The 27085-nt window shown below is 35.0% G+C and overlaps 1 protein-coding gene across 9 annotated transcripts in view; it reads right to left on the bottom strand.

Moving 5' to 3' along the window:
* Nucleotides 1-2817: 2817 nt before the first annotated feature.
* LOC119067372 (rho GTPase-activating protein 21) overlaps nucleotides 2818-27085 on the bottom strand; it is a 162525-nt gene continuing 138257 nt past the window's right edge. For 4 of the 9 annotated variants that reach the window (XM_037170288.1, XM_037170291.1, XM_037170285.1 and 1 more), the window contains 11 exons: nucleotides 26531-26720; nucleotides 25935-26096; nucleotides 22054-22264; nucleotides 11365-11607; nucleotides 10275-10649; nucleotides 9909-10207; nucleotides 9606-9843; nucleotides 9431-9551; nucleotides 9207-9340; nucleotides 9001-9142; nucleotides 4607-6229 (listed from right to left, as the gene is read on the bottom strand). In XM_037170288.1, the coding sequence (XP_037026183.1) occupies nucleotides 5379-6229; nucleotides 9001-9142; nucleotides 9207-9340; nucleotides 9431-9551; nucleotides 9606-9843; nucleotides 9909-10207; nucleotides 10275-10649; nucleotides 11365-11607; nucleotides 22054-22264; nucleotides 25935-26096; nucleotides 26531-26720 (2966 nt within the window). In that variant the 3' untranslated portion in view covers nucleotides 4607-5378. Of the gene's footprint in view, nucleotides 6230-8747; nucleotides 8843-9000; nucleotides 9143-9206; nucleotides 9341-9430; nucleotides 9552-9605; nucleotides 9844-9908; nucleotides 10208-10274; nucleotides 10650-11364; nucleotides 11608-22053; nucleotides 22265-25934; nucleotides 26097-26530; nucleotides 26721-27085 lie in introns of all 9 variants that reach the window. The other 5 variants (XM_037170292.1, XM_037170287.1, XM_037170293.1 and 2 more) reach the window with 4 other exon arrangements.

Consider the following 27085-nt stretch of genomic DNA (forward strand, 5'->3'; position numbering starts at 1 on the left):
TGCTACATAAATACATTTCAGTTTAGTTTGATATTTGCCAAGGCCGATTTGACTTTATCTAGCCAAGTGTTTTAAGTGAGGAACGCCCGCCGACAAAACTTGACATCATAAGGAGAGTATGTCTGGTCTGCGACGACAAACTTGCAGATGAAAACAAAAGCGTACTGTTGGAGTTACTTGTTCTTGATGTTGTTACATGAGAATTTGGAATTTGGAAAAAGACACAATTCCGATATTGCCGGAGAAAGGCGTCACATTAAAAATTAAAAATATGATTGAGGATTACAAGAAAAATAAAATATACAAGAATCGACGCCGCTTTAAAGTATTCTATGACGATGGCGAAAAACTGAAATGTGCCAGAAATTGTTGCAAATGCGCTAATGGCGAACTATTTGAGCCAAAAACGGAAATTTCTACAGATTTACAAAAGATTTCCAGATTTCTACAGGAATCGAATCTGTAGAATGTTTTACATTTAAACACGTTGATGATAACGTTCCCCGAGACGTTAATTGCCATTCTATTGTCATGAAGTAGTAGCACATTCATAATTTTACTGTAGAAGGAACGTATTTCGTTCCATCAGAAACTACTTCGAAAAATGACGTTTCTAACACGGACTATTTTTTCTAATAGAGTAGCTCGACCTCTGAAACTAATACATCTGTAATAACACAGCACTGCTTCTAGCATGAACATAGAAAATATTCGTAGGCTGTTGAAATCATAGTAGGCATCGCGTTACTTTTGTGAAAATGGACGACTTGTTTCGTACTATGAGTTAAAACGTACAATTCAAACAATCTTAAGCGGTAGCTCTTATCAGTAAAGCCTATAAATAATAATAAGAGAAAGTAATTATCACCTACGAAGCATTAAAGAAGATTTGACAATTCAACTATACAACGGCAATTTAATGAACGTGGACAAAGGTTTAGTTTTAAGTCGAGCAGGGGCTCCAATAATTCCAAAAATATCAGACTTCACTGATCACAATTAGCAAGCTTTTCATTCATATTTCATTCCCTGACGACGAAAACTGTTTGTTTTGCGAGAGCTCGGAAAAAATGCTAGTAGCAGTTGCAGTGCTATGGTAATAATCAATCTGAGAAATTCCGACAATTCGACATCTTTGTCGCTTTTACCTATTCTAACTCTAACAGAAAGGACTAACCAAATTTGAGGAAGTTTATCGCTCATTTAGTGGTTCAAAGTTCACAGACCCCCAATATTACATAGAAAATGTAAATATTTTCACGTCGAATGCACTGATTTTTCCAAATTAAGTTGTATTATGTTTGTTTCAGTCTATTACAGCCTCTGCAAGGCTTATAAAAGCTTTTTTAAGAAAATTGTCTATGAAATTTTGAAAGGAAATACGAGTAGCCTGACAAACCCATTCAATCAATTGTGCGGTACTCAAAAGTAGTCGGAAAAGAAAAACTAATGATGCAGTTTGACTAGTTTTAGCAAGCTACACATGCCACTGGCTGTGGATTTTCAAGTTGTTAAAATCGACCCACCCTACTGTACACGGAGCTGTCACACATTCAAATATATGATTTTTCATTTTAATTTGTCAGTTTGTTCTATTGACAGGGCGTTAACGTCATCTCACATAACACGTATGAATGAAGTAAACACATTTTAAAGATTATACAATAAGTGTGTGTTAGTAGATCCAGCTGGTGATATTCAGCTGGTGCTCATTCTGCACATAGGAAACTTTTAACAATTGTACTTCATTTGATCGAAGATTATCAGAAATCTTTTACTTCATTTGTTTTGAACATGTCTTTTGATATATAAGACGTCATCAGTCAGAGCTTGTCTTTTATTATTGCTGTCGTTGTCGATAACAGATGAGCACAGAGCCTGGTCCACTTTCAAAAAATTCCTCACTACCTTTTATTCAAATTAGCGTTCGTTTTAGCGTTAAAGAAACTTGTTAATAAATAGATTAAACGAATATCCTATTGGCACCGGGTGCCAATAGTCTCTTCCTACATTAAAAACCATAGGAAATGTAAACTACGAATTCATCATAGCGACTTCCTCTTAACACGTTGCCGGTTGTTGCGACTCATCAACTTTAGGCGCGCCGGAAAGTGATAAGGGAGTCGAGGAATATCTCCAAATAAATTTCTAAAAATCAAAAACTTTACTTAGCACTTTCCGGCGTACCTAAAGTGCCTGCTCGAGCATTATCCCCTACGTGTTAAATACATTTTCTCGCATGGATATTATTTTGAAATCTGTTAAACTGTCCATTTCATCACAGTTCAATTGAATGATCGTAAATCGTATAGCGTACAACGTACTTAAAATATTTAATAAAATATTTTGATTGAACGATAAATTCTTATTTACCTCTTTTCCCCTTCCCAGGTTTACTTTCGAAATCGACGGTAATTACCTTCGCTGTTTAAAATCCTTGAAAATCCTTTTGGGATTTTCTCGTAAAAAATCCTCTTGCGCTAACAATATACGATTACCTACCACTAGGATTTTTCAATTGCTGCGGACGGCGGTAATATTAATAATGTACTTACCTATTGTGCAATGAGTCTAGTGGGTAATAAATTCATGGAAACATATCTTTTTATGGAAATTGTGTTTTATTTTTTTAAAGAATATCTTGTCGATTCGTAAATCATCCGAAATTATATTACAAATTTAAATCATTTTTAGTTTACAAAGTTCATTTTTTTGTTGATGTTGTTTTTCAATAAGACAAATATGACGACCACATTAAAAAAAAAAAAAATTCTAAAAAAAGAACTGCAAATGATGTACAGTTCTAATTTGTTGCTTTTCTTTACTTTTAAGAAAGTGATGTGTCCGTTCAGCAGTTTATAATACTGAATTTAAACAAAAAGACAAAAAAAACGCTTAAAAATTCTAAAAAATAATTAGATTATTAGCTGGTAATCTCTGAGCTCTGTGACAGACAAACATTTATTTACACAAAACAAAAATGGGATTGGGGGTCACTTTATACTAATCAATTTTCTTTCCATTTTTATTTCAAATTTTTTTCGTTCTTCTTTTACTTCAAATTTTAGGATAAAAAACACAGCATTTTCTCTTATACGAATAATAATAATAATTTTGCTTTATTTCTTGCAGCGACACTTATTTTAAACCATTTTGCTTAGAATTTAAAACAAATAAACCATAAATAATATGTACAATCAACGTCTCGTTTAATCATATGGAGCAGATTGTGATTTTGACCTACGAATTGCGCGTCGAATTACAAAGAAAAAAATCTTCAAATTATAAGTCGTGGTGGGTTTACGTTGAATTAGTCGGGAGAAAATATTTTTTATCAGATATGGAACTTGAAACTTTCGAACTATTTGTGAAGAGTATTAGCTCTAATATAAGGTTTCTCAGATTAATTGCGGCACTCGGAACTTTCCACTTTTCTGCAGAGCCGGACTTGGCTACCAAAAGGCGCATCGGGCGAATTGGCTGAAAAAGGTCAGAGGCGCCTAAATAAACTTTTTTGGTCTGAGGAGCGTCAAAAAGCAAAAGACGCATCGGGCATCGCCCTATCGCCCAGTACAGCCAGTCCGGGCCTGCTTTTCTGACCGTAATTATGCAAGTTTCTTCTACGGAAATCAGGTAAAAATTTTCCGGTAAGGAAGAAGTCTTCCAGCATCTAAGATCATGAGATCGAGTATGTACGCTGGGACTTTTTTAAACTACCAAGTAAAAACAACGTATTTGAATTACTTACCACTGATTTACTGGCTGTTCAAACTGGTTGTTCTTTCTCCGGCCTAATGAATTATAACCAGAATTGGAATTCGAATTCAACAATTACCAGGTTCTACCACAAATCAGCTTACGAATTCATTCGACAGAAATTGATTGTGGAACAAATGTATGCTGGACAATGTCGAAATTGTGCATTGTATGAGCAATACTACCGTACAACACATAAAAACTTTAGAGAGGCGAAATAGTGAAAGACAACATATGAAATTATCTCATAAATTCGCCTCTAGGAAAGGCCTTACTTTTATGTATTATACGGTAGAATAGGTCACCTCAAAACAATAATTCCTAGCAGACGTAGTGAGTTTAGCTGTCTCTAGTTTCAAACAATTTTCTATTCATCTATCACCCGTATAATAGGGCGATACGAACGACTCAGAGCTGGTCTTACTTGTAAACGTAAAGTCGTTGGACTTATAAATTTTCAACTCTTTTCAAACTCATCAAACATAAGTCAAAATCGTAATCTACCAATTGTGGTGTGTGTGTCTTAAACAAATCAATCTTAACATTCTAATCAATTTTAAATTTCAAAATATAGAAATTCTTCCCGACTTTGGTCAATTTTACGCAAAGCCTAAATCCAGCTAGTCGCCAGTGGGTCCAATCCATTCGATCCCAATTTTTATGGAAATGACGCTAAACAAATTGCAAGGATAGATCGTCTGTCGTGAACTGTGATCGATAGAAGTCACATTTTCTGTTGACGGTTGGAAACTGAATCGGTTGTAAGAGTAACTATTGATCCGTTGACATTTTCAGTTAATCAAAATTTATCTTTGCAATTTGTCTAACATTCAAGTCAATCATAATAACATTGTGATCGAAACCAGTGCTCTTTTATTGCTCGTTTTGTTCTTCCATTAATTTCTTCTTTTGCATAGTGGTATGATGGATCATTTCGGATAAAATATTTACAAAAAAGAATTTTAGAATTTTTCTTTTTTTTCTTATTTTCTTTCTATTTAAATTTATTATTTCTGCATAATGAATGCCTATAAATATAACATACGCTATACACTACCACAAAGTCCAATAAAATTAATTTTCATTGTCATTTACGCGTAATTTGTGAATTAATTCTTTTTTCTTCATTTTTTTTTATAAACTGCAAATTCCGGATAACCAACCGAATCGCAGCGCAAAACTTTTATACTTTTCCTATGGTCAAAACAACACATTTTACAATTCCACTTGGGTTATTTATACGGTTAATTTTAACGCTCAATTCTTATCGAAGAATTCCGGTATGAGAAGAAAAATAAAACGAAACATCAACACTCGAACCTATTTGTATGTACACACAAACAAAAAGGAAAATTTTCTCTTTCGTGACGGCAAACATTTCAAAAGAGTATAACACCGTGCAGAGAGAATTTACAACTAAAAAAAGGAATTTCGTTTTACACAGAAAGAGAAACTGAAAATTTATCCACCAAATATCACATGAAAAAGCGACTTTTGTTTTATGATTTACGGAACAAAAAATCTTGAGAGGAAAAAAAAGACGAAATTCTTTTTTCGAAACTTCGGAACCTCAGCCTGAATTTTGGAGGTGAAGTCCAACATGCGCACATCGGATTCTCATATTAACTTTCATTCACACAAATAACCTTATCAATGTGATTGTCTTTAACCAAATCGGGTGAACTGGTCCGTTGTCCGTGATCGGCACCCATTTGATGACCCTGCCGACATCGCACATTCTGACCGCTTTTGTTCACATCGTAATCATGCGTACCGCCGACCGTATGCCGCCGTTTGATCGATCGATTCGTGTACCGGCGACTTTTGCCATCTTGGATCTGACGCTTTTTGTTGATATTCTTGTCGGTCTTCTCGTCCTTGGTCAATGGCAGACGATTGCTGCCCGATCGGTAACTGTTATTCAGATTGTTCATGTTGCAGCAGCATTCGCCCTTGTGATTCTTGTAGTTCAGCGACAGTGAACGATTCAATTTGGTTGCTTTCCGTTCCAGTGTCGTTAGAATGCGATTCATTTCGCGTATCATATCCCGATCGATGCGCACCGACGATGGGAATGCTTCCATCGGATTGCTGGTGGTCGACGCGTCCGTATCGTCGGATGTGGTGCAACCTTTCACATTTTCTTCGCTACTGTGGCTTTGGGACGATGATAATGCATCTTGCGGTGAGTTCGGTGATGTGGAGCCATGTGAATAAAGACGAGTTGTGTACCGGGATGTAGGTATGCTATACGTGGATACGCGTACAGGTTTGGAACGCGACTGGATCAGCGGACGTTCCGGTGATTCGTCGGCAAATGGAATATTTTCGCCTAAAGTTAATGGTTGATGATTAATTGTGCTATCGATGCTGGTATCAAGATCCAAATCTTTGTCGGAATCAAATGATGAATTTCGTAGTGATCGCAACTTATCGTCGAGCGCTAAAGTAACCGTTGTCAGAGACATTGATCCTGGAAATGGAAAGAGAATGTTTAACGGTTTGTTGCTCCAAACAACTAGGAAGTTACAATGAAAAATATTTGACGACACATGAACATGCGATGACAAAAAAAAAACTGGCTTAGTGCTATGAATGAGATATGTGCGACAAATTTTAAATTCAATCAACAGCTTTTTGCACGGCAAAGTGATTAAGTCTTTTATAACGAGTGTTAAAGAACGACACACTAGCAAGGGCGACGATATTACACTTTTAAGTTAAGTTAAGTTAAATTCTCCAATACAAATGTTCAGCATGACATCGACCAAACGTAAAAATTTTCGGTAGAAATTTGTTACCAGTACTGTACTGGGCAACGTTTTTTCACTGAGTACTGTTCGCACATATTGGTATGATCAAAAAACAAACATAGACGAATCTGAACAAAATTTAAAAGTTTTTGCTGTCCGCTACGTCGTACGTAGATTCAGATTGTCGATTCAGTATCACCTAGTCATCTGTTATTGCCAACGACGATCAATGGCCTCTGAGTATTACTCAGTGAGTAGTGTCTGCTTACATAATATCAAAACGTAAATTTCAACTAATGAAGCAAAAGATCTTGAATCAAACAGTAGACGTTGTTGAACGAACGAAAGAAGTAACAGATTTAATGAGCTTGCAGAGGTGCTTGCTGTTGGTCGTGGACTGGATTCCGAAGTTTTGTACTGAAAGAGTTCCAACCGCGAACGCGTCCTAAAGAATTTTAGGAAATTGTGAGAAGAGATTTGCATAGGACTTAAGAAAGAATTCAAGCTGCCGATGTCTATAATTTCTACAATTTGTTCACAATTTCGAGAATTGTTCGAATGACACAACCTATTGTTTATAGAATTGAAAGAATGACCAGTAACTTGAATTGTAAATTTTTTTAGGGTAGCCACTATAGTCAGAAAATTAAAGTGACGAGTTCCGACTAGTGTTCTCTTAAATGTCACAATTTACGTGTTAAAAGTAACACTAGGCAACACAGGTCATGTACACGGATGGTGGCATAGTGCGTTGGATTGGTCTTGGTGCCCTGAATATGGAACACACCTCCGTTCGTCCCAGTGACGTCTGTGTGTAGACGTAACCCACTCGAATATATGACAACGAAAGTGCACCGATCTGGTCGGCCGTTAGTGTGGTGAGGTATTCGGACCTCCTGAGTTCAATTAACAACTCCATTCGTCTCGATCACCTATCTGTGGTTCAGACCAGAAATTTTTTTGGCTGTGTGGGTAAAACATTTTCCGGTCTGAACCACATATAGGTGATCGAGACCAATGGAGTTGTTATTTGAACTCAGGAGGTCCGAATACCTTACCACACCAAACACCGACCGGATCGGTGCACTTTCGTTGTCAAATATTCGAGTGGGTTACGTCTACACACAGACGTCACTGGGACGAACGGAGGTGTGTTCCATATTCAGGGCACCAAGACCAATCCAACGCACTATGCCACCATCCGTGTACATGACCTGTGTTGCTTAGTGTAATTAATAATTGAAGGATCTTGCAACAAAAACCAGTCAATTTGATTAACCAGCACTGCAGACATATAAGAACATCTAAGTTCACTTGACGCACAAAGCGGGCGTAGTGTTTGTAATTGATACGTCTAGGTGAGTCAACGCACATCAACACCGAGAGGACAAATCAAAGGATTGGAATACTTTTCCAATAAACCACAAATTCATTTGACTTATCGATGGAAAATATTGTTTTCAGCTAACAATTAACCGAAGAAGAATTTGAACCAAAACTTGACAGAGAGTTCAACCATCGGAATTAATTGAAACTTTTAAATCGAAAATTGTAAACTCGATGAAATTTACTGTATGTTGCAGTTCACAGCAGATAATTAGTTTGTGAGAATAGTCCTTGTGAACGAGATGGTTCTGAAAGATCTATAAGAACAACGTGTAAGTTCTTACAGCGGTAATAATCGATGACCGACTTCCCATCAGCGCTGTTAAATTTAACAGATGTGCCAGTTAACAGCAACGGAGGTAATTGAGTTCAGAGTCGGTTTAATTTGACATTAAACTGATCTGTAAAGCAACGTCAAATGCATTAGACAAACATGGCTTACTATCGGGTCATGTCCCGAATTCTTGAAAATTCTCGAAGTTCATAATTCGAGAATTTTCAAGAATCAATTCCACGAAATAAGTTCTGATATGACTTATGGCAAGCAGGTTACTAATATCCTTTAAAATCCTCTACAGTCAGGTAATTGATAGGTGGTAAATATCTGCAGACAGTTCGCCAAGTTCGTTTTTTTTACGATAGAAAAGAAGCTACCACGAAAATCAACAAATAGCAAGATATTTTCAGTGGTTAGAACTACAACAAAAATTAGTCAATAAAATTAAGGGAAAAAAAACCAAAAAGAGAAATTATTCAATTTTGGTTGGTTAATTTTGTTTACACGACGGATACAAACGAATTCAAACTAAAATTAAAAAATTAAAAACCAAAACATAAAAACCCATATTGTACCTCAGCCCAATGAATAGTCTTGGGACGTGTGCTTTGCAACGAAACTCTATTCAGACCAACACCGTAAATTTTATTTTGTGAAAACCACAACCGACCTAATGCGTCAAAATAGATCCGTTATAAGAAGGTCGAATGGTGTACGGGTAATATTTATAATAAAAAGTCTAATTGTTGTGCCGACAAATAGGACAATTTCCGTATGGATTTGAAATTGAAATTAAAAAAGAAAAAAATATCCAGCGCAACCACTCACCATTATCAGCAAACGCACTATCGTTCGATTCATCCTCGGAGAGTCGACTTTTTATAGCATCGTCATTAGCGGACGATCGCCTAATTTGATGTGATGATTTTTCGGATGTAAAAGTCGTTTTTTGATCTTTCGATTCAGCTGACTGAAATTACAGTTACATTGCAATAACTGGGGAACAATTTTTAAGAGACAGGCCGTATACATACCGTACTACTGTCCAGCGACAGTGTGTCTGGCGTCGATAATGTAAATTTTCGATGTGACGGTTTTCTCGTCTTGCGATTTGTAGCCGCTTGAACGAATTTTGTCACAAACCGTGCGCTGTCTCGATCTTTGAGAGCTAGAAGCAACAGCAAAAGATATCAGTTAGTGACTCATAGACACTCATAAAACTGCCACCGTACAAACTTCATTCACACACGAGACTTACTCTCAATTTTCGAAACATTGTCCAACAACATATTCGTTTGTAGTTCTGGTGGACTAACTGATGCATATTCTGGTGCTTCAGCGAGTGATGGAGTTGGTGCGCTTTCAAAGAAGAAATCGTACTGCGGAAAAATTATTGTAAGTTCAGGCAGAGGTGTAAATCGATTTATTCATACGTGAGAAACTAGCGCCTCGACGATGCGGCATTGATGCTTCATGTCTTTGACCACCGTTTCCAGTGTCTCATTCGACGTTCGCACAACGGATGGCCCGAAAATAATTGCTAGATTTTTCGGTTCCATTAAATTCAGATGACAATTCCGACTAATTCGGCTTAAATGTCTCATTAAATGCTTCAGGGTCTCGTACGAGTATGACGGTAAACGTTCCAATAGAGATTTTAGTTCAATTAATCTGTAGGGCAAGGAGAAAAAGATTTAATTCGATCAAACCATAAGGTACCTTAACAATGACATTACCGCTCTTGTCCGGTTTCTTTATCTACTTCAATGAAATGACCATACATGTCGTTCGGTAGGAGAGCGTCGGGTAAACTTCGAATAAATAGTTTCAACAGACTCGAAACGACATTAACATCATCCCATTTTGGATCGTTTAATGTTTGATCGTCGAAGCCACGATTCACCTGTTCGGTTAGCGCCGATATTGCAGCCGTATTGCCAGGTATTCTATAAATTCCCACTATACTCAGACCTTTCGTTTCTACAATGTGTGTGCAGCGGGCGACCAACAGTGGTACAAATTCGTTGTCATCAGACTGAAATCGATTGGAGCATTCGTAACGAATCCGAGAAATTTTTTCTCATTTCAAAAAAGTAATTTACCATTGGACACTGTGCTAGTGGAACACCAATCGAAGCACCTTCAGGCAGTACAACATAATTGGAATTCGGTGAACTTGGTTGTCCCTGAATTTTGCGGAACTGTCGAGCCACCAACCCTTTCCATGTTCTCGATTTCGGTGAGCCGATCTCACGATCCGACGATTCTTTTGTCGATGCAGACACATTGACATTTTGCGGTGTTTTGCGACTTTTTGTAACTGGCGATTGGCCGGATGGTGATCGGGAGCCAAGGTATTTTCGAACGGTTGAATTTGATTGTTGTTGATCTTCGGCAGGTGGTTGAGTTTGAATTGTGGTTGTCGCAGCAATGCGTTGAGGTTCAGCTGTCTGTGAGCCCAGTTCTGATAGATATTCCTGTGGAAGGAAATGATTTAGGGGAATGAGTTGGAGAAGCTAAAAAAAAAGAATTCGATTCTCGTTCAGACACACATTGAAAAAGACTGGTGATGTTAGTTCGACATTCTAAGGTTCACAAATCGGGGTGGTTGGATTTTACTTTAAATGCTATTCCATGAACGGAAACGATTAGGATACTGACTTCCAGTGAATACGTCGACCGGCCGACAAATTCTTTATTTCAATGCTCTGCCATCACCAATCTATGTAAATTTTGTTAAATGCAGATTGTGCAATGTTTGAGTATTTCTCTTGACTTGGTAATATTTATGGTTCATTCATCGTTGTGCAACATTACGATAAAATTCAGTGTTTACAATAACAAAATCTTCAAAACCTCTTATTCAAATCGGAAATACCTCTCCACAGAAAACGTTATCGCGATATCTAACCCGACGTTAAACAATGCTAAAGAATTGTCGCTTTTCTAACAGCACACGGCAGATAGCGATAACGAAATTTAGATAACAAATTTCGAAAATGAAATTTTAAAGAAAGAGAAACACTCGAAATGCACTATGTAAACATGATAACCGAGGAGAATCGTCCATCATTATCGTTTTGTATACATATTTCTTGTGAGAACATATTCTTTTCCGAGAATTGCATTCATTCAAAACAACAGTCAAGCATACCATCGAAATTTGGTGATGGGCATTCGGTCAAAACCTACCAAACTTTTGGACGAATCCGCACAAGATGCTTTGCGCAACGATTCCATCCACAATTTCATGTCTTGATGACTATCAGCCTGTATGAGCAATTCAGTTCCAGCGACCATGGCTGATGATGGTGACTGCAATGGTGATGATGGTATGGGCGCCGACGTTAATTTGAAAACATGTTTCCGTTTCGTATAGTTTCCTTCAGTTACATGGAATGAGCGTAAGTCGATGATGCCGGATGGTTCGGGGCTCTGCAAAGAAATAATTTGAATGCATGAGATAATGACCTTGATTTTTGTTAAAAAGATTTTTGTTTCGCTTAACTACGGTTCTCTTAACAATTTAGCTATTTTAGTGATAACATTGGTTCGAGGAAAAATAGTAAGATTACAACCAGAGGACCACAGACGTTTCTGCAATCATTCGTATTGTGTTTCCTTGTTAAATGAGTTGCATTTTTTCGGAACACGTGAGGATGTGCTGGCCTGTAGTCAAGGAATATTGTGTTCCTTGATATAATACAATAGAAATGTTGCGCAGCAAATGCATTATTGCTGATAAGTGAACTGTAAATGGGAAATTATTAAGTCATCGCTCCAATCAGGAGAAAGATTTTTAATTTTCAACTTAATCAGCGGACTTATGAGCTGTAATACAATTGCGTTATTGTGCAACGTACCTCATAAACTTGCTTATCTTGCCTATGTTTGTCACCAAATAATTTATTATTTTACACACAATGTCTGGCCTCTTTAACCAACGCTGTTCCATATTCTCCTACGTCTATTTATAGACAAAAGTAATACATCGCACGCGAGCACTAACCCCCTCCACCCTTTTTTGCAATGATGAAATTATGAACGGTTCCTTAGCGTCAAGTGCACAAACAGCTCATTAATGCACTTAATGATGCAGTTGTTTTGTTGGTTGTTTTATGTAGTAAAATGTGAAACAATTAGAGGTAGATTTTTCAGTTATAAGTTTGATTTGGAATTATATTTATATTTCCGGTGCTAGCTTTCGATTATATTATTTACCTGTAGCATGTACGTATACACAATTACAGGCACCTTTTTTTCTATATAATAACCTGCGGGTATCGGGATATATTTATATTAATGAAAACCACTCCAAATTGAGAGATATACTTTAAGCGATCCGCTTGTAGAATTGCGAAACTGTAACCGCTTCTGGCAAATAACTGAATTTTATTTATATTTTGATTCACGTGAAAAAAAAAAAGAAATAAAAATCAAATTAAGTCCAATCCGATACCTTTGTTACTGCATTTCGCAAAACAACGAGACTGTATGCATTTATTGCACAAGTGGAATCAATAATTGTTTTTATGTGTGTAAGAAACAAAAAACTGTTGAGCCGAGCCATCCTCAGTAGATGAAAGAAAAAAAAAATGTTTCTTTTACAACATTAGCGATATCAATCTTTAGCTGTACATTTACAATCATTGATTTATGGTTACAGTGAACACGGTCAATCGTTTCGGTTTTAATTATTAAATAATGACCTTCCCAATTTTCCATGCACCATCAACACAATATTATCTAGACGAAGCAGGGCCTCTTGAACTTTCTGTCAAGAATTGTTAAATTTTCGTGAGTATAACTCCTAACTATAATACGAAATGAGATGTTGTGAATAGCACTTTCTGATTCTAATTAGAGCGGTTCTAACTTGTTGGGTTCTGCAGTCGTTTCGTCATACGTTTACATGTACCCAAAACCGATTCGTTATAAACTCATTAAACCTTTGATAGCCAACAACAACGGCTACAGATTTATGTAAGTACGAAGATAGGTTTTGTGGTTAATGCATCGACACAGAAAGAAAAAAAAACGCTACGAAGGTTTCGAGCGGTCAACTGTTCGTTGCCCAACCATATTATACCTGCAATTTGTTTTGTTTGAAAATTATTCGTTCACAAAGGTAAGGCTGTTATAAAGTTCAACGTAAAAAAGTAATAATTGCGTAAGTGTTGTGTTCAATTTGTTTTTTTTTTCATTTTATTTTCAATGTGATAAAAAAGAGATGCAGTAACGATACAACGTCATAGCCATCAACTTTATTACGACTGCTATAATGTTTGCTTAATTCATTATGTTAGGAAAAAATATAATCCATCAACTGCAATATAGCTTTACTCGAGATAATATGGTTATTTCAATCATTAGAGAGCACGCACGAACCATAATATTTTTACTGATTTTTCAAATGCACAGAAGAATTGCATTATTATTGTTGTTCTTTTTCACTTTCATAACAATAATTGTTGCACATTTTGGTTTCACTTTTGAAAAATCGAACAGTGTTGTTCTGTTACGCAGCCTCGATCAAATTTCGAGTAAATTAGTCGTAAAAAATTGTAAAAAAAAAATGTTAATGAAAATTTAGCTGCTTCAGCGTTTAACTTTTAAGAAACAGCAAGTGTATCGCGTTATAATCACTAAATCTGTTACTTCTTTTGCTTAAGGTAGTAGTGCTTAACACAAATCTCTTTCCATTTACATAACGTTTTAAGGATTACATCTTCTATTTCCCATTTCAGCAACGACAATATCAAGAAATGGGCTCTGAAGCCTTTTATATAAAAATGTGTGTTTGTTTAAGCTAATTAATGAAGTAAAAGAGTTTGTATCAGTCTGTTAAAAATACTTAAAACAACGGAAGTGCTAGATTCGCACTATGAATGTCTGCGATGTCTGTCGTACATGAATTATTTTTTCGAGAATGTTCAACCTGACATCCTTGATTTCTTCGATATTTGATAAAACTAAAGCACCAGCAGAAGTTAAAAAAAACCGGGTAAGTTATGCCGGCATTGATGACTTTCTCTATTTGTGTGAGCGCAATCAAATTTATTTTTGCTCAAATTTTACTTGACCACAATAAGGATTCGTTATTTTAAATCTGCAACGAGAATAGATCCAACATACCCATGATCCGGTCGATCCCCATCGTCGCAAACCTCGTTTCAATAATCCATGAGCACCCCAATTCGTTATACATCCGATACTGGCACTAGGGTCACTTTTTCGATTTTTACCACTTTTTTCAACCAAATGATGATGAGTGGCTTCAAACCACATTTTCATGGCTAAAGTTTTGTAACACTTCTCTTGCTCGAATTATGTTTTAGAAACAACCGGGTAGGGTTCTACAGACTCTCGTTACATTTTCCAAAATGAGTAATGTACGGCCAACCCTCCAAACTGAATTATTTGCATAAATGTTATAATATCATTCATTCATTCACAGCACTAAAACAATACAGTGATTTGATTCCGAACGGTGAATCATCCTTTTCTTCAATTGTGCTGTTTTATTTTCATTCATCACTTTCGATTTTCAATTTGCTGATTAATTTAAATATTATAAAATAAACAAGAGATCCGTTCAACAGATGTTATACTTAAAAAATTATGCAGAGCACTAGCGTATTACAATTTGTGTTCACATAATTTAATAATTAAATTGAAGAGAGTTATACACATCGAGGCAATTTGTATATTAATTATGAATAAAAAAAAAGGAAAATGCGAAAATTAACTGCAGACAACAATTCTGCACGTCGCGCAAAGCATACGAACCAACAGGCGAAAGCGAAAAACAGTCACTGCATTTCGAAAAATTATGCACTTAAAATGCTTTTTAAAAGGTTTTGCTTTGAAAAATGTGTAATGTGTATGCCTACACACGCATGCCATTATTCCTCATGTTCTTGAGGTAATGTGCTCGGCAACGTAAGACCGTATTTCATTTTTAGTTTATTGAACAAATTTTTATGACGTGCCGATTGGTTGTCGATAGCATTTTCTGGTTTACAACCGATTTAATATCCAACAAAAACTGCAATGCGAACACATCCTAATTCATTGCAATTTTATTAATGTGCCAAAAATAGAATTTCCGTTTTTAATAGAACATTGAGATATTTCAAGGAAATGTTTGATAAAATTCTTCGGATATCGATTGTCTGTGTAGAGATTCGAGACAGTGTGTAAACTATGAACTATATAATATTCAATGCACCGAATGTTACTTAAGAGAGCTCATAGAGCTTTGCACTCGGAAGAGATATTGTGAGTGGGTGATTTAAAATTTATGTTAAAATGATGTAAACAAATCAAAAATCTCAACCGAAATTTCAGGTCAGCACAACTGGCGACGATGATATTTCGTATGCAATGCAATAAATCGCACTCTGTGTTTAAATATCCGGTCTCCGTAAAAGTTTTCTTCCATAAAAAAAGAAACTAGGACGTACGGACATTACGAAAAAAAAAATGAAATTTTTGAGGCACACAATTTCTAAATATTTTTATCTTTCATTGTTGAAATAAATCTAGACGATATTGCACGGAACCGAACGTTAATTTTGTTTTTCCGATATTTTATTTTACGACATCCATATATAATATCCAAATTTTAGTCAAATAATGTGCATAGGCATGAACGTTTTAGGAATCGGTGTCTGCGCTACCCAAGTTATAAAACCAGAGCCAGACAATAAAATTCGTTTTTTTTTTGTTCTCTTAAAAATACCTGCACAACAAACACGCACTTAACAACAAATCCATAACACAACCAATCCAAAGACACAACACAAATATCTCAAATATCTACACTTATATCTCGCTTTGCTTCTTGTCTAATGTCTATGAAAACAAGGCGCGCACAACACACGACGGACAAACGTTCGAAGCAAATGGTTCAACGGTTTGATGAATACTAAGTACACCACCATTGAAAACAATATAATTTCTTCAGTTTAACCAGCGAAAAAAAATATTTATTATAAATAAATAAACATTATGAAGATTACGTATAGTTTATATGAATGAAGATTGTCGACTCGATATTATTTTTTATTGTATTAATGAGTTATGGTGTAGTGTTACCGATTTTTTATGCATTTTTCATGCTTTTTTGTGTAATGTGATATTATATCACTATCACTAACAGTATCCCATTATTCGAACAAAAAGAAGAAGAAGAAGTAAACATTAGAGCATGGTGGACACGTCATGTCAGAAGGACGGAAAGTTTTTTTTTATCTAAGCAGAAAATGTGGGCCAATTTTTCTTCTTGACTAAGGAGTCCATAGTAACCGAAAATTGTAGTTGGTATTCAATTTTTAAAATGATGATTCATGATTGAAGGCTTCAAATTTTAAAGTTATCAACAAACTGCGATGATTTACCTTTTCCGGAAAACTGGGCCAAACATAAGATTTTAAATAGACCTGAAGCTCTAGAACAATAATTTGGGGTCTCATTTCCTCTGATATCTCAATGAAAATTCTTCTGTGCTGTCGGCATACAAGAAATTATAGAATCAGTTTTGTAGCTGATGACAATTTAGTTCACTGCATATGTTGGACATGACAACGATTATATTTGTTTGATTGTAATTGGTTCCGTCAACGCACTTCAAGCAAAGGTGCTTCGAGTGACAGATGTCAAATAGAGTATTACTATGTATGAAAAATGTTTCCAGATTTTTTTACAGTACCAAAATTTGTTTGATACACTGTCTCGTTTCAGTATTCTATTTGAAGTATCACTCATGCTTGAAGTGCGTTGGTTCCGTTTATAAATTATTACGTATCACATGAGGAGTGGGTCTAAGGCAAGCTTGATGGGGATAGCAAGTCAAGCTTGACGGGGGTAGCTAGGCAAGCTTGACGGGGATAGCAAGTCTTGAAAATGGTGATTCGCGCTTTACGTATGGTTCCATAGATCAAACTGCTCTGTCCACGTACAAAATCCCACTTTTTTAAGCTGTTGCTTCTGGTTACTGCTATCCGTTTCTTTTATTTTAAAATGGGAGAAATCACAGAAAGCAAGAAGAACCGTTTAGACAAGAAAGATGGATTTTTTTGGTGTGCAAAACAGTAATGATATAAGCGTATCGAAAAGAAGAGGAGTAACAACCAAAAAATATTTAAAATATTTCAAAACTGGTATTTTTCACTTCGTAGCCTTCCCAAAATCATTCTTTAGTCTGGTCTTAATGGCACAGGGCTTAATGAATCTAAATAAAAGAAATTTTAGAAGGGGAGTCTAACAATTTTTTAATGACAACGTTTCTATGAAAAAGGTCCTTATCTCTTACACAGAATTTACAGGAACCGTCAGAAAAATTTGGTTCGTTTATTTCTGTCAAAACAGTCGCGGTTTATTTGACAGCGTTCAGAACTTCAGACCACTTAACAGATCTGAGAAAATTTAAAAATAAATCTTCAGCAACTGTTGCCAGTTCAGTTACTGTGACATGTCAATTTTAGGCACACCGGAAAGTTCTAAGGGAGTCGAGGATCACCTCCAAATAAATTTCTAAAAATCAAAAATTTGATTTACGTGTTAAAAAGGTATCTCTTATATAGAAGATTTTTTGTTGTACAGTGAACGACATCTCAAATTTCTCACTGTCATTTTTTTTTCAGAGAATGTTATTGTGAATTTGCATTGACACAATAAAATTCTCAGAAAAATTTGACAGTGAGACATTTGAGATGTCGTTCACTGTATCCAAAAGTTTAAGTATATTTAACAATACAGTCTTGGATGATTTAATATTCAACACAACATTGACCGTATATTGGTTGATCCACAAAATAAGCCATTATAATAGCTTGACATGTCCAAAGATTTTGTTGCTCAAAAGAAGTTACTACAACCGAGTAATCATAAATCTTAGGTCTCAGGACTCACTAAAACTCTCAAAAAAATTGTTGATATAGAACTTGCAACCGTGCACAAACACTCCTTCTTAAAAGCCGGATAAGCAAGATATTCGAGATATTTCACCTAATGCTAAAAATCGCACAGGTCTGCACAGTCACATATTTTTAGCTCTAATTTGCAACATTAATTCAACGAACGTAAAATTATTATAAATTTTTAAGTTAAATTTTATTTGAGTAATTTGTTGTAGAATATTTTTTTCATGTTACGCCTAGTGATTCGGATATTTAGCAACAATTTTTTTTTGTTTAAATATAAATGAATTTACGCAGAGGCACTACTATCAATGTACATGTATAGTATATAAAGATGTTACAAAAAAAAATCAAAACAATTTTCATTGTTTAACTCACAAATTATGGTTTTAATCATATTACATTGATTGTAATTACGAATTACGACCAATATTGTTTTTATTATTATCATTATTATTCTTGGCGGTAATTATTAATTGAGTAACACAAACAAATATCCACTTTTTATAACTATTAAAAATCAACTTACAACTCAAAATGTTTTGTTGTTTTTTATTCAACATTCAAAGTGTGGTTCTGGGTACCAGAGTATTATACATGGAGTGCTCGAGGTGTATATACATATACAATATTATATTTGTTCGTTTGTTGTTTTATCATATCTTTTGAAACCGAACATATTTGGGATTATTTCAATGTAAACAAAAATAATAACAAGAAAATGTTTATGTTGGTTGGTTTTTTTTTGACGGGCTAGACAAAACGTCGAAATAAGATGCGTTGCGTTACTGAATCGTTAATTGACAGCGTCTAAATATATCATTTGTTAGAACAATAAACGCTTAGTCAATGATTTATCTAATAAAAGAATCCAGTCTTTGAAATTAACTTCCATTGTCGAAGGAATTCACAACGTTTCAGTTTTTTCCTTATTAAGCAGAGCATGGAGCCGCTCAAAGTCAGTCGCCTTGAATACGCTTGAGGAAAGATTCGAATAACTTAAGTCTTACAAAACGGTTCATCATCTGTTATCGACAGCAGTCACAAAAGTAAGCAATATTCTACAATTTAGACGGTTTTATAAGTGAAATAATTGGTTTAAAAAATGAAGTAAAAGATTTTCGATTTTTAAAAAAGTCGATGCTTTCAGCAGAAGAAGTAACAGATTTAATGATTATACATCTACCACGCATCAAAACGGCGTATTTTTTTAGCACATTTAGCACGTTGTCGGCGATAAATGATTTTCAACGATCAACCCTGCTGCCGAAATTTAATTTCGAAAAATCTGCCGTATAGTTTATGAAAACAGTGAAATGATTGAATCATAACAGAATTCCAAACGGAATATTCTTTCAGTTGAAACTCATTAGTAAAGAAGCAATAAAGAGATTTTCCAGCTATACGCTGTGGACGGTGTAAACCCAAAGCTTAAGTCCGGAAAGAAAAGAATAATTCGTCATGAGGATCGGATCAGATGATATGAGTACGTAGCAATGGCTCGCGATGTGCTTCCGGACAGATAGCATGTTTTTTTTTTGTTCCTGTAACACGCATATATGGATTTAACAGAATGAATAGGACTGAATTCGATGAACGTAATAAGTTCACAAAAACTGTTCGATCGTTTTGCACTTCGTAGCATTGAAGTACAAAATGAGGAAAACAGTTTTTCTTTACCTCCCTCCTAACAACTGTACTGAACAATGGATTGAAAATTGAAATGCAAAAAAAATAGCGAAAGCTAGCAAAAATCATTCGCTTGGAACTATAGTTAGTTGTCAATAAACATTCGTTTTGATGACCTTCAATTTATCATAAAACTTATCCAAGACGGTGGTTACGTTGACAAATTTGTCATCTTAACAATAACAAATAAAGAAACAAACAAATGTAAGTAACAACAGCACGAATAAATAAAATCGAAAATTGAATTGGAAGAAATCAGAAAGCGTAAGTTGCTCTTTTTCAATTTTATATTTCATTTACTAATCAATGATTTTGATTTAACTCAAATCAAAATTATGATACGTTTTTAACTGACACATGCATAAAATACGCTCATATAAACCGGCTCGGGGTTTTTGTTAATCAGTTTTAACAAATTATGGATTATGCTTCGAGCGTCTTATAATGTTTATAGATACACTATAATTTACTGCATTCGATGAAAGATTATAATCTCTTTTTTAGATATTAATTTGATGTTTATTTAAAAAAAAAATGAGGGGCAAATGACCTGAGAAAGAGTGCAGTATGGGAGATGTGTATATATGTATAATGATGGAGGAAAAAAAATGGTTGTGATTACGGTTCAGAGAAGGAAAAGCGTATGGATAAACGAAGACGAAACGTTTTTTTATACCTTCGAGTTTACATTCGAATGACGTAATAACCATTTAGGTGATTTTCGATTCGATAAAAAAAAATAGTCAAAAAATCGATGTGTTTTCTATTCGAGATTTTGAGCGTTCACAAACAAGATTAGACTTTCTTAACGCACACAAAGCTTCCGTTTGTCTGATTTCTTAAGCATTGTGTACATAATGGCGTTAATTTAATCAGGTTCACAAACATGACAATCTCTCCAAGTACTTCAATGTTATTTTTGATTAACTGCACAGGGCTTCCACATTTTTGTCTTGATGAATTTCCAGTCGAAGGAAAGAGTAGCAATCGGATTCCTATTATTTGTGAATCAGTGGCCAGGCGATATAAACAACAACAAAAAAACTTCAGGTCCACCAGTACCAAATAATTGTGGGGGTGAATTTTTAAGTGATTTTTAACACACGGCTGTTACATCTTTCAACGCTAGTCTAGCTGTGTCAACAATAAGCGATTGAGTCTACCTAATGTCCTCATTATATCAGCACTTTGTAACGCAATGAAAATAAAAGTGAAAGATCAATGAAAGTCACTGACAATTTTAAGGTTTTCTGCTCGTTCTTACAGATTTCTCCTTATATTTCTGTCGCGAAAATGGAAGTATGCATTCATCCCACTCCCTCATAATCGACTTTATCAATGGGCTACCGTATTACGCTGCTAAATTTCCCATAGAATGAGTGGGACGAGTCAGATCAAAACGGGACAAAATATTGAAAATGATTTCGTAGTCAGGGTAATTGCTGCTGGCTGCTTAAATGTTTGCACAACTTTAGGCAGATGCTGAATAATTAAAATTTACTTTTTGAAATTGACGTTTCACAGCTAACTGAGCGAAATTTGAGTTTTCTTATAATTCGCTAATGTTAAATGTGATCGTTCTGCATTTAACTATTAGTACAACTTGTCCCCTGTTCAACAATTTTTCTTTCTAAAGTCAGATTGAGTTATCCATAATAATTCATAGACTCCTAGCAATCAATAAACGTACTAACTACGCCGAGATTTAATCACCTAACAAGTTCATCTAGCACTAAATAAATGTATTTTTGATATGTTTAAATTCCAGACGCAGTTAGTTGGACAGAAAAAAAATTTCTTCTAAGATTTCGACACGTCTTATGAATGGTTGAAATAATGCGCCATAAAGCGAAACAATTTATTATTTTATAATTATTTGTAATGTGTGGCATTATACAATTGTTTTTTTTCTAGAGGCATATTTCTTGAACAATTCACAAACCGACCAGAGAATATTGATAAATAAATTTTCATTAAACTTTTCACTGACAAGAATATTAATTAAGTAACACAACCAAATTGTTATTAATGAGCAAACAACCGAAAGACAATCAAATATATTAAATTTAAATGATTATAAAATGAAGACCTCACAATATTTTATACAAATAAATAAAAATGTGTTCGACGAGCGTACATTTTTCATTTTTTTAAGTACTGTATCTGACACAAGGCTGCCCACCAAATACTGATTCAAATTTCAATTTCAATTTTGATTCATCATCACTTAACAATGTTAACAGTCAATAAAAACAAATAATTTACTCACTTGATTCGACTTTCCTTCCCGATGAATCGTCATTTTAAGTTTTGTACCCCGGATTTCTGCAGTCACTGTGCGCCACGATCGATCCGGCGAACGTTTGCTGTCAATGTAGGTGATTTTCAGATGTAGTTCACCTTCCAAAATCACGGGATGTATTATCGGATCGGCTGGCGTTTCACGTAGATATGATAATGCTTTCGCTTTGCTGATAGTACTGAATGCATAGAAAATGAAAGAAAGAGTTACGATAACAGTGAAAAATCTTGTTATTCTCTCAAAGCCATTGCTCTTCTTTTGAATGTTTAATTTCAGATAAATTTCGGATTTCGTTTCAAGAGAAGAAGATTCACTTTTTTTTCTCAACGTAAAAATAAACAGTTTTTCATGGACTTTTCCTGTGTTTTGTCTAAACATGAAGAGTGCATTTATGTACACACCAAAAAAAAAAAAAAAATGAAAAAAAAGTTTTGTAATTACAATACAATGCCGTACGAACGTAGTAAAATGTGCGTTATGAGATGATGCTGCTTTTTTACTTAGGAGATGAAAAATGTAATAATAAATATGTTGTTGATGTTAGCTTGTGTGTAAATGGTGATTGCATGTAAACAATGAAAAGATAAATGAAAAATTTAAAATGACTGAAGTATGTATGGTACAAAATCGGGAAAATTGTTATTCAATTATTTTGATGTGTGTTGAATAAGCGAAAAGGAAAACACGCGCGCATTATTGTTTTCGAGCAAAATTTGTATGAAAAACAAATAGGTTTCTCACAACGCATGCAAGTTTCGAACTGCCACATAAACGAATCAATTCAATCAATTGCTAAACAGAATGGTTAAATACGTAGATCAGATTCGTTTTATAGAATGGGCCTTAAACAATTTGAGCTATGATGACACAACGTTGAACCGAATCATCATTCGATTGAAACTAGGGGTATGTGTCTCCAACAACATTTTTTTTTGTTCGCCTACATTTGATCTACAGATGAATCACTTTGCCTAGCAGGTTAGCGGTCATTTATAAATTTTATGACAGTGACCGTGCTTTATGACTTGTAACCCGTATTTGGTCGACTTTACATTTACAGATGATTCATTCTGGCTATAGGCCACTTATTTTATAACGAATAACGATGTTTAGAGAGATTGAACTAAGGAGTTCTTATCACAGTATCTCACAGTTCGAAGCCGTCGCAGGAACATTTTTCATTTGAGCTAAGGATCCCTTCTTCTATCGTCTTCTATTTTAATTTTGAAGTCAAATTTTCTCGTTATCAGACAAAACGAGCCATCAGAACAGTCGGAGCATTTGCTGCGACTGATCCCCGTACAAACCCGTATATCTATTGCGTACGTGACCCTAGTGCATATGTCACCCTACTTTGGCCGTAAGCCTATTGCGCCCGTTAATGTAGTTAAAGTAAAACTATTACGAAATGTGTACTTCATATAAATTGCGCATAGCCCAATTACGACGTTCCTTTCAAATGTAACAAAAATCTCAAATAGCCCTAAGATTTTAATTTATTGACTATAAATACACACAGGGCCTAGTATCGGCCTCAGTCCGAGGACCCAAATTCAAATTTTTTTCAACAACATTCTATTCGGCCCTTGATTACCTTCCAAATGAAACAAAAATTACGAAAAACGAAGGAAATTTACTCGAGTTATATGTAAAATACACATAGGGCCATAGTAGCGGCCTTAGTCCAAGGACCCAAATTTAATTATTTTTTTTCAACAACATTCTATTCGGCCTTGGATTACCTTCCAAATCAAACAAAAATTACGAAAAACTGTGCTTGTGCTTGTGCTCATTTAGCAAAGTCTTTGATTAATTTATTTTAGAATCAACTTTGTTTAAAGGAAGTAGCAGAGCCGATCGCCAGCAGATGTGAAAGGTTAACGTACATAGTTTCCTAAAGAATGCCCACAGTCGGCGACTTTGAAATGCGTTACTGTTTTTCATCTGATCCACTCATACAAACAAACGTGCTTTTTCTTGTTTATTATTCGGGTGAAATAGTTAAGCGCGCGTAGTAGTGCTAAACCCGTTTATGGACATAAAATCTCTTTTGTTTGTATGAGTGAAACAACTGAAACGAATTGAGCCACTTATTTCAAAGTCGCGGACTGTAAATATTGAAATGTATTGAAAACATTCGTTCCACAAATTGAAAATGAATTTTAGAAAAACTTGCTGAATTCGTGCAGGCGGATTTATGAGACGCTAAATTTACCACTCAGTCCACGTTTATATGGGTAACGATTCAACGATTTAATTATTTAGTAAGCTGTCTTAGGAGTACCAGTGCCTCCAACGTTTAACGTTCACATTTTAAATTATTGCAGAAAATTCTTTCATTTTATGTTTGTCTTGTAATGTGAATCATAATGCAGCACATTTGAATGGAGTGAGTTGGAATATTCCGTTTGAATTAAGCGCTAGCAAGTTGTTATTCAATTTTATTGGCCCTCTATTTTAACTATTTATAACAGCCATCTCCTAAAAATAACATCAGTTTGCTTGAATCGAATCAGAAATATTCAATTGATGAAAACATACGCAACGCTCTACATACGAAATATGGTTTTCTCTTAATCGTTTGCCGATTCTTTAGGCACTTAACACAAACGGTTCCCCATTTGTAAGTGTAAACAAATTTATTTCGTAGAATTTTCAGTTTAACCCATTTTAAGCGTTTATGTTTGGAGATATTACACATTCCGAACATTCCACACGAAAATTCACGAAATGTTATTCAACTCAAACGTTTGAATACCCTTGTCTCATCTAGACTAGACTCTAATCAAATAGGAAAATATTATGCAAGGACGAGTATGATCACGACCGGAAGAGAATTACGGTATAATCATTAAATTTCTTACTTCGATTAGTGAAAGTAGTTTCTCGCATTTTATACAAAATCTTCTAACTCATTTGTTTTAACCTTGTATCCGGACCATACCAGCAATTTCATTATTGAATTATTTCATTCGATCTAAGTATGTGTAAAAAATTGATTGTAAATCTTTTACTTCATTTCGTTAAACATATTTTTTTGCTGTATGGACACCAGATGATTAAATGATTAGAGGCCTAACGTTTTGCTTGAATATAATCGTGACCGTAATGGGTCGTGGTAATTGTATCTGTACTGTATTTTCATTGCATTGATCACTTATTCTCGCTTTTCGGCTAAAAGTTTTAGCCTCTACGTAATGTACGCATCACTGGCATCACTTGACTTTAATACCGCCGGTCCTGATAAGTATCATATCGAAACAACTTAATTCAATTTATTATTAGAATCAAACAGCGTTTGTGATTGTTCGAGTACCTTAACACATTGAAATTAATTGCGACTTGCCAACTTTCGGCACCCTGGACTTTACTTAAATAGTCGAGGAATGCCTCCAAAAAAATTTCTAAAAATCCAAAACTGAATTTTAGATTTTTAGAAATTTATTTGGAGGCATTGTACGACTATTTAAGTAAAGCCCAGTGTGCCGAAAGTTAACAAGCCGCAATTATTTTGAAAGTGTTAAGAATTTTACTGATAATTCAGATCAGTTTAGGATCACAAAAACTCCAGTGATTTACATAAATTTAGCAAATATGTCCAGTCTGGAATATGAATCGTTTCGTCACTGTACAAAATATTATATTGATTCATGCGAACGTTTTTACAGGCGGCTTTTTGTTTAAATATTAGTGTGATATTTGCTATCAGAACTCAGGCAAAACACTCTGCTTTTTTAGAGGTGACCAAATGACCAAATGCGAATGTTCGGTTTAATGCATTTGAATAACAACAACTAAACTATGAGTTTTACAAAGATAAACAATACAACAACAATTTTTTCGCCAACCTTGCAGACTTATTCAACATTGGCAACAAAACGGCTGGTACATCCGGAAATAGTTGGGTCGGTGTCGGTGGTAAATTAATATCTTTGGGTGTTTCTTCGAATATTTTTCGCAATGGTTGAATGTCAGATGTTAATTTTGGTCGACGCCATGGACGATAAGCACTTTTGAGGTAGGTAGGTTTATCATTTTACAAATGTAAAAAAAAAATCATTTTCGATCATCTGACTAGACTTTATCAGGACCTGGTGTTCAATTCAATTCGTAAGTACATGAAAGGGCAATCTAATTTCACCCGAAATTTGCTTCAGCTGATTTTCAGCTGATTCTTTCATACAAACAAAATTGGCAATACATGTTTGTACGGTTCTACTAATACCATGCGTGGAGTGTTAAATCCATATAAATACTCATGTAGCCTGAAATTTGATTCCCTTTCCATTATAATGCACACGAAAAACTTTTTTAAATTTCTTGAGAGTCAGATAATCGAAAATGTTGGTAGATCGAACGAAAATGTGGCGATAATTTTCGTTCATGTTGACCGAATGACTCTAAGAGACAAAAGATAAAATTTCTGGAACAACATAAAACTCACCTTCGCAATATTTGTGTAATCTGTAGATCGTCGGGTGTACCAGGTGGTGCAGACATCGGACTATTGTCCACATCACTGTCGATAGTCAGCGCATTTTCATTGGCTGTTGCACGCAAATAGGATACGCGTCGCACTGGTCGATCTTCGTCTTCTGCAACCGATTTATGACGACGCATTATAACATTTTGATCTGTGAAACAGTTTAACATTTGTTGTGTTATAGTGCTTGGTAGTGGGGTTAGTATCGATATGGGTTAAGGACACCAAACATTACGTTCTTCGTTCCTTGTTGGTCAAAGCAAAAACAAAAATTAGTTCAGAGGAATCAAAGGAAAAGGAAGAAACATTCAGTAGTATTAATATCGAGCGGTTAAATGTGAATTATTATTTATGAAATGGTTTACGTTAGTGGAAACAGTTCATTTTTCAGTCATTTTCTTTTAGTTTAGTATTGATTTCATCGTTACATTCACCGGACACACCGATAGTACAAACATTATTTTTAGGATAGACAAGTATAGAGAACCGTAGCGAGCCAGGTACAGAATATATTTT

The sequence above is a fragment of the Bradysia coprophila genome, assembly GCF_014529535.1.
Source record: "Bradysia coprophila strain Holo2 chromosome X unlocalized genomic scaffold, BU_Bcop_v1 contig_12, whole genome shotgun sequence".
Taxonomy (NCBI): Eukaryota; Metazoa; Arthropoda; class Insecta; order Diptera; family Sciaridae; genus Bradysia; species Bradysia coprophila.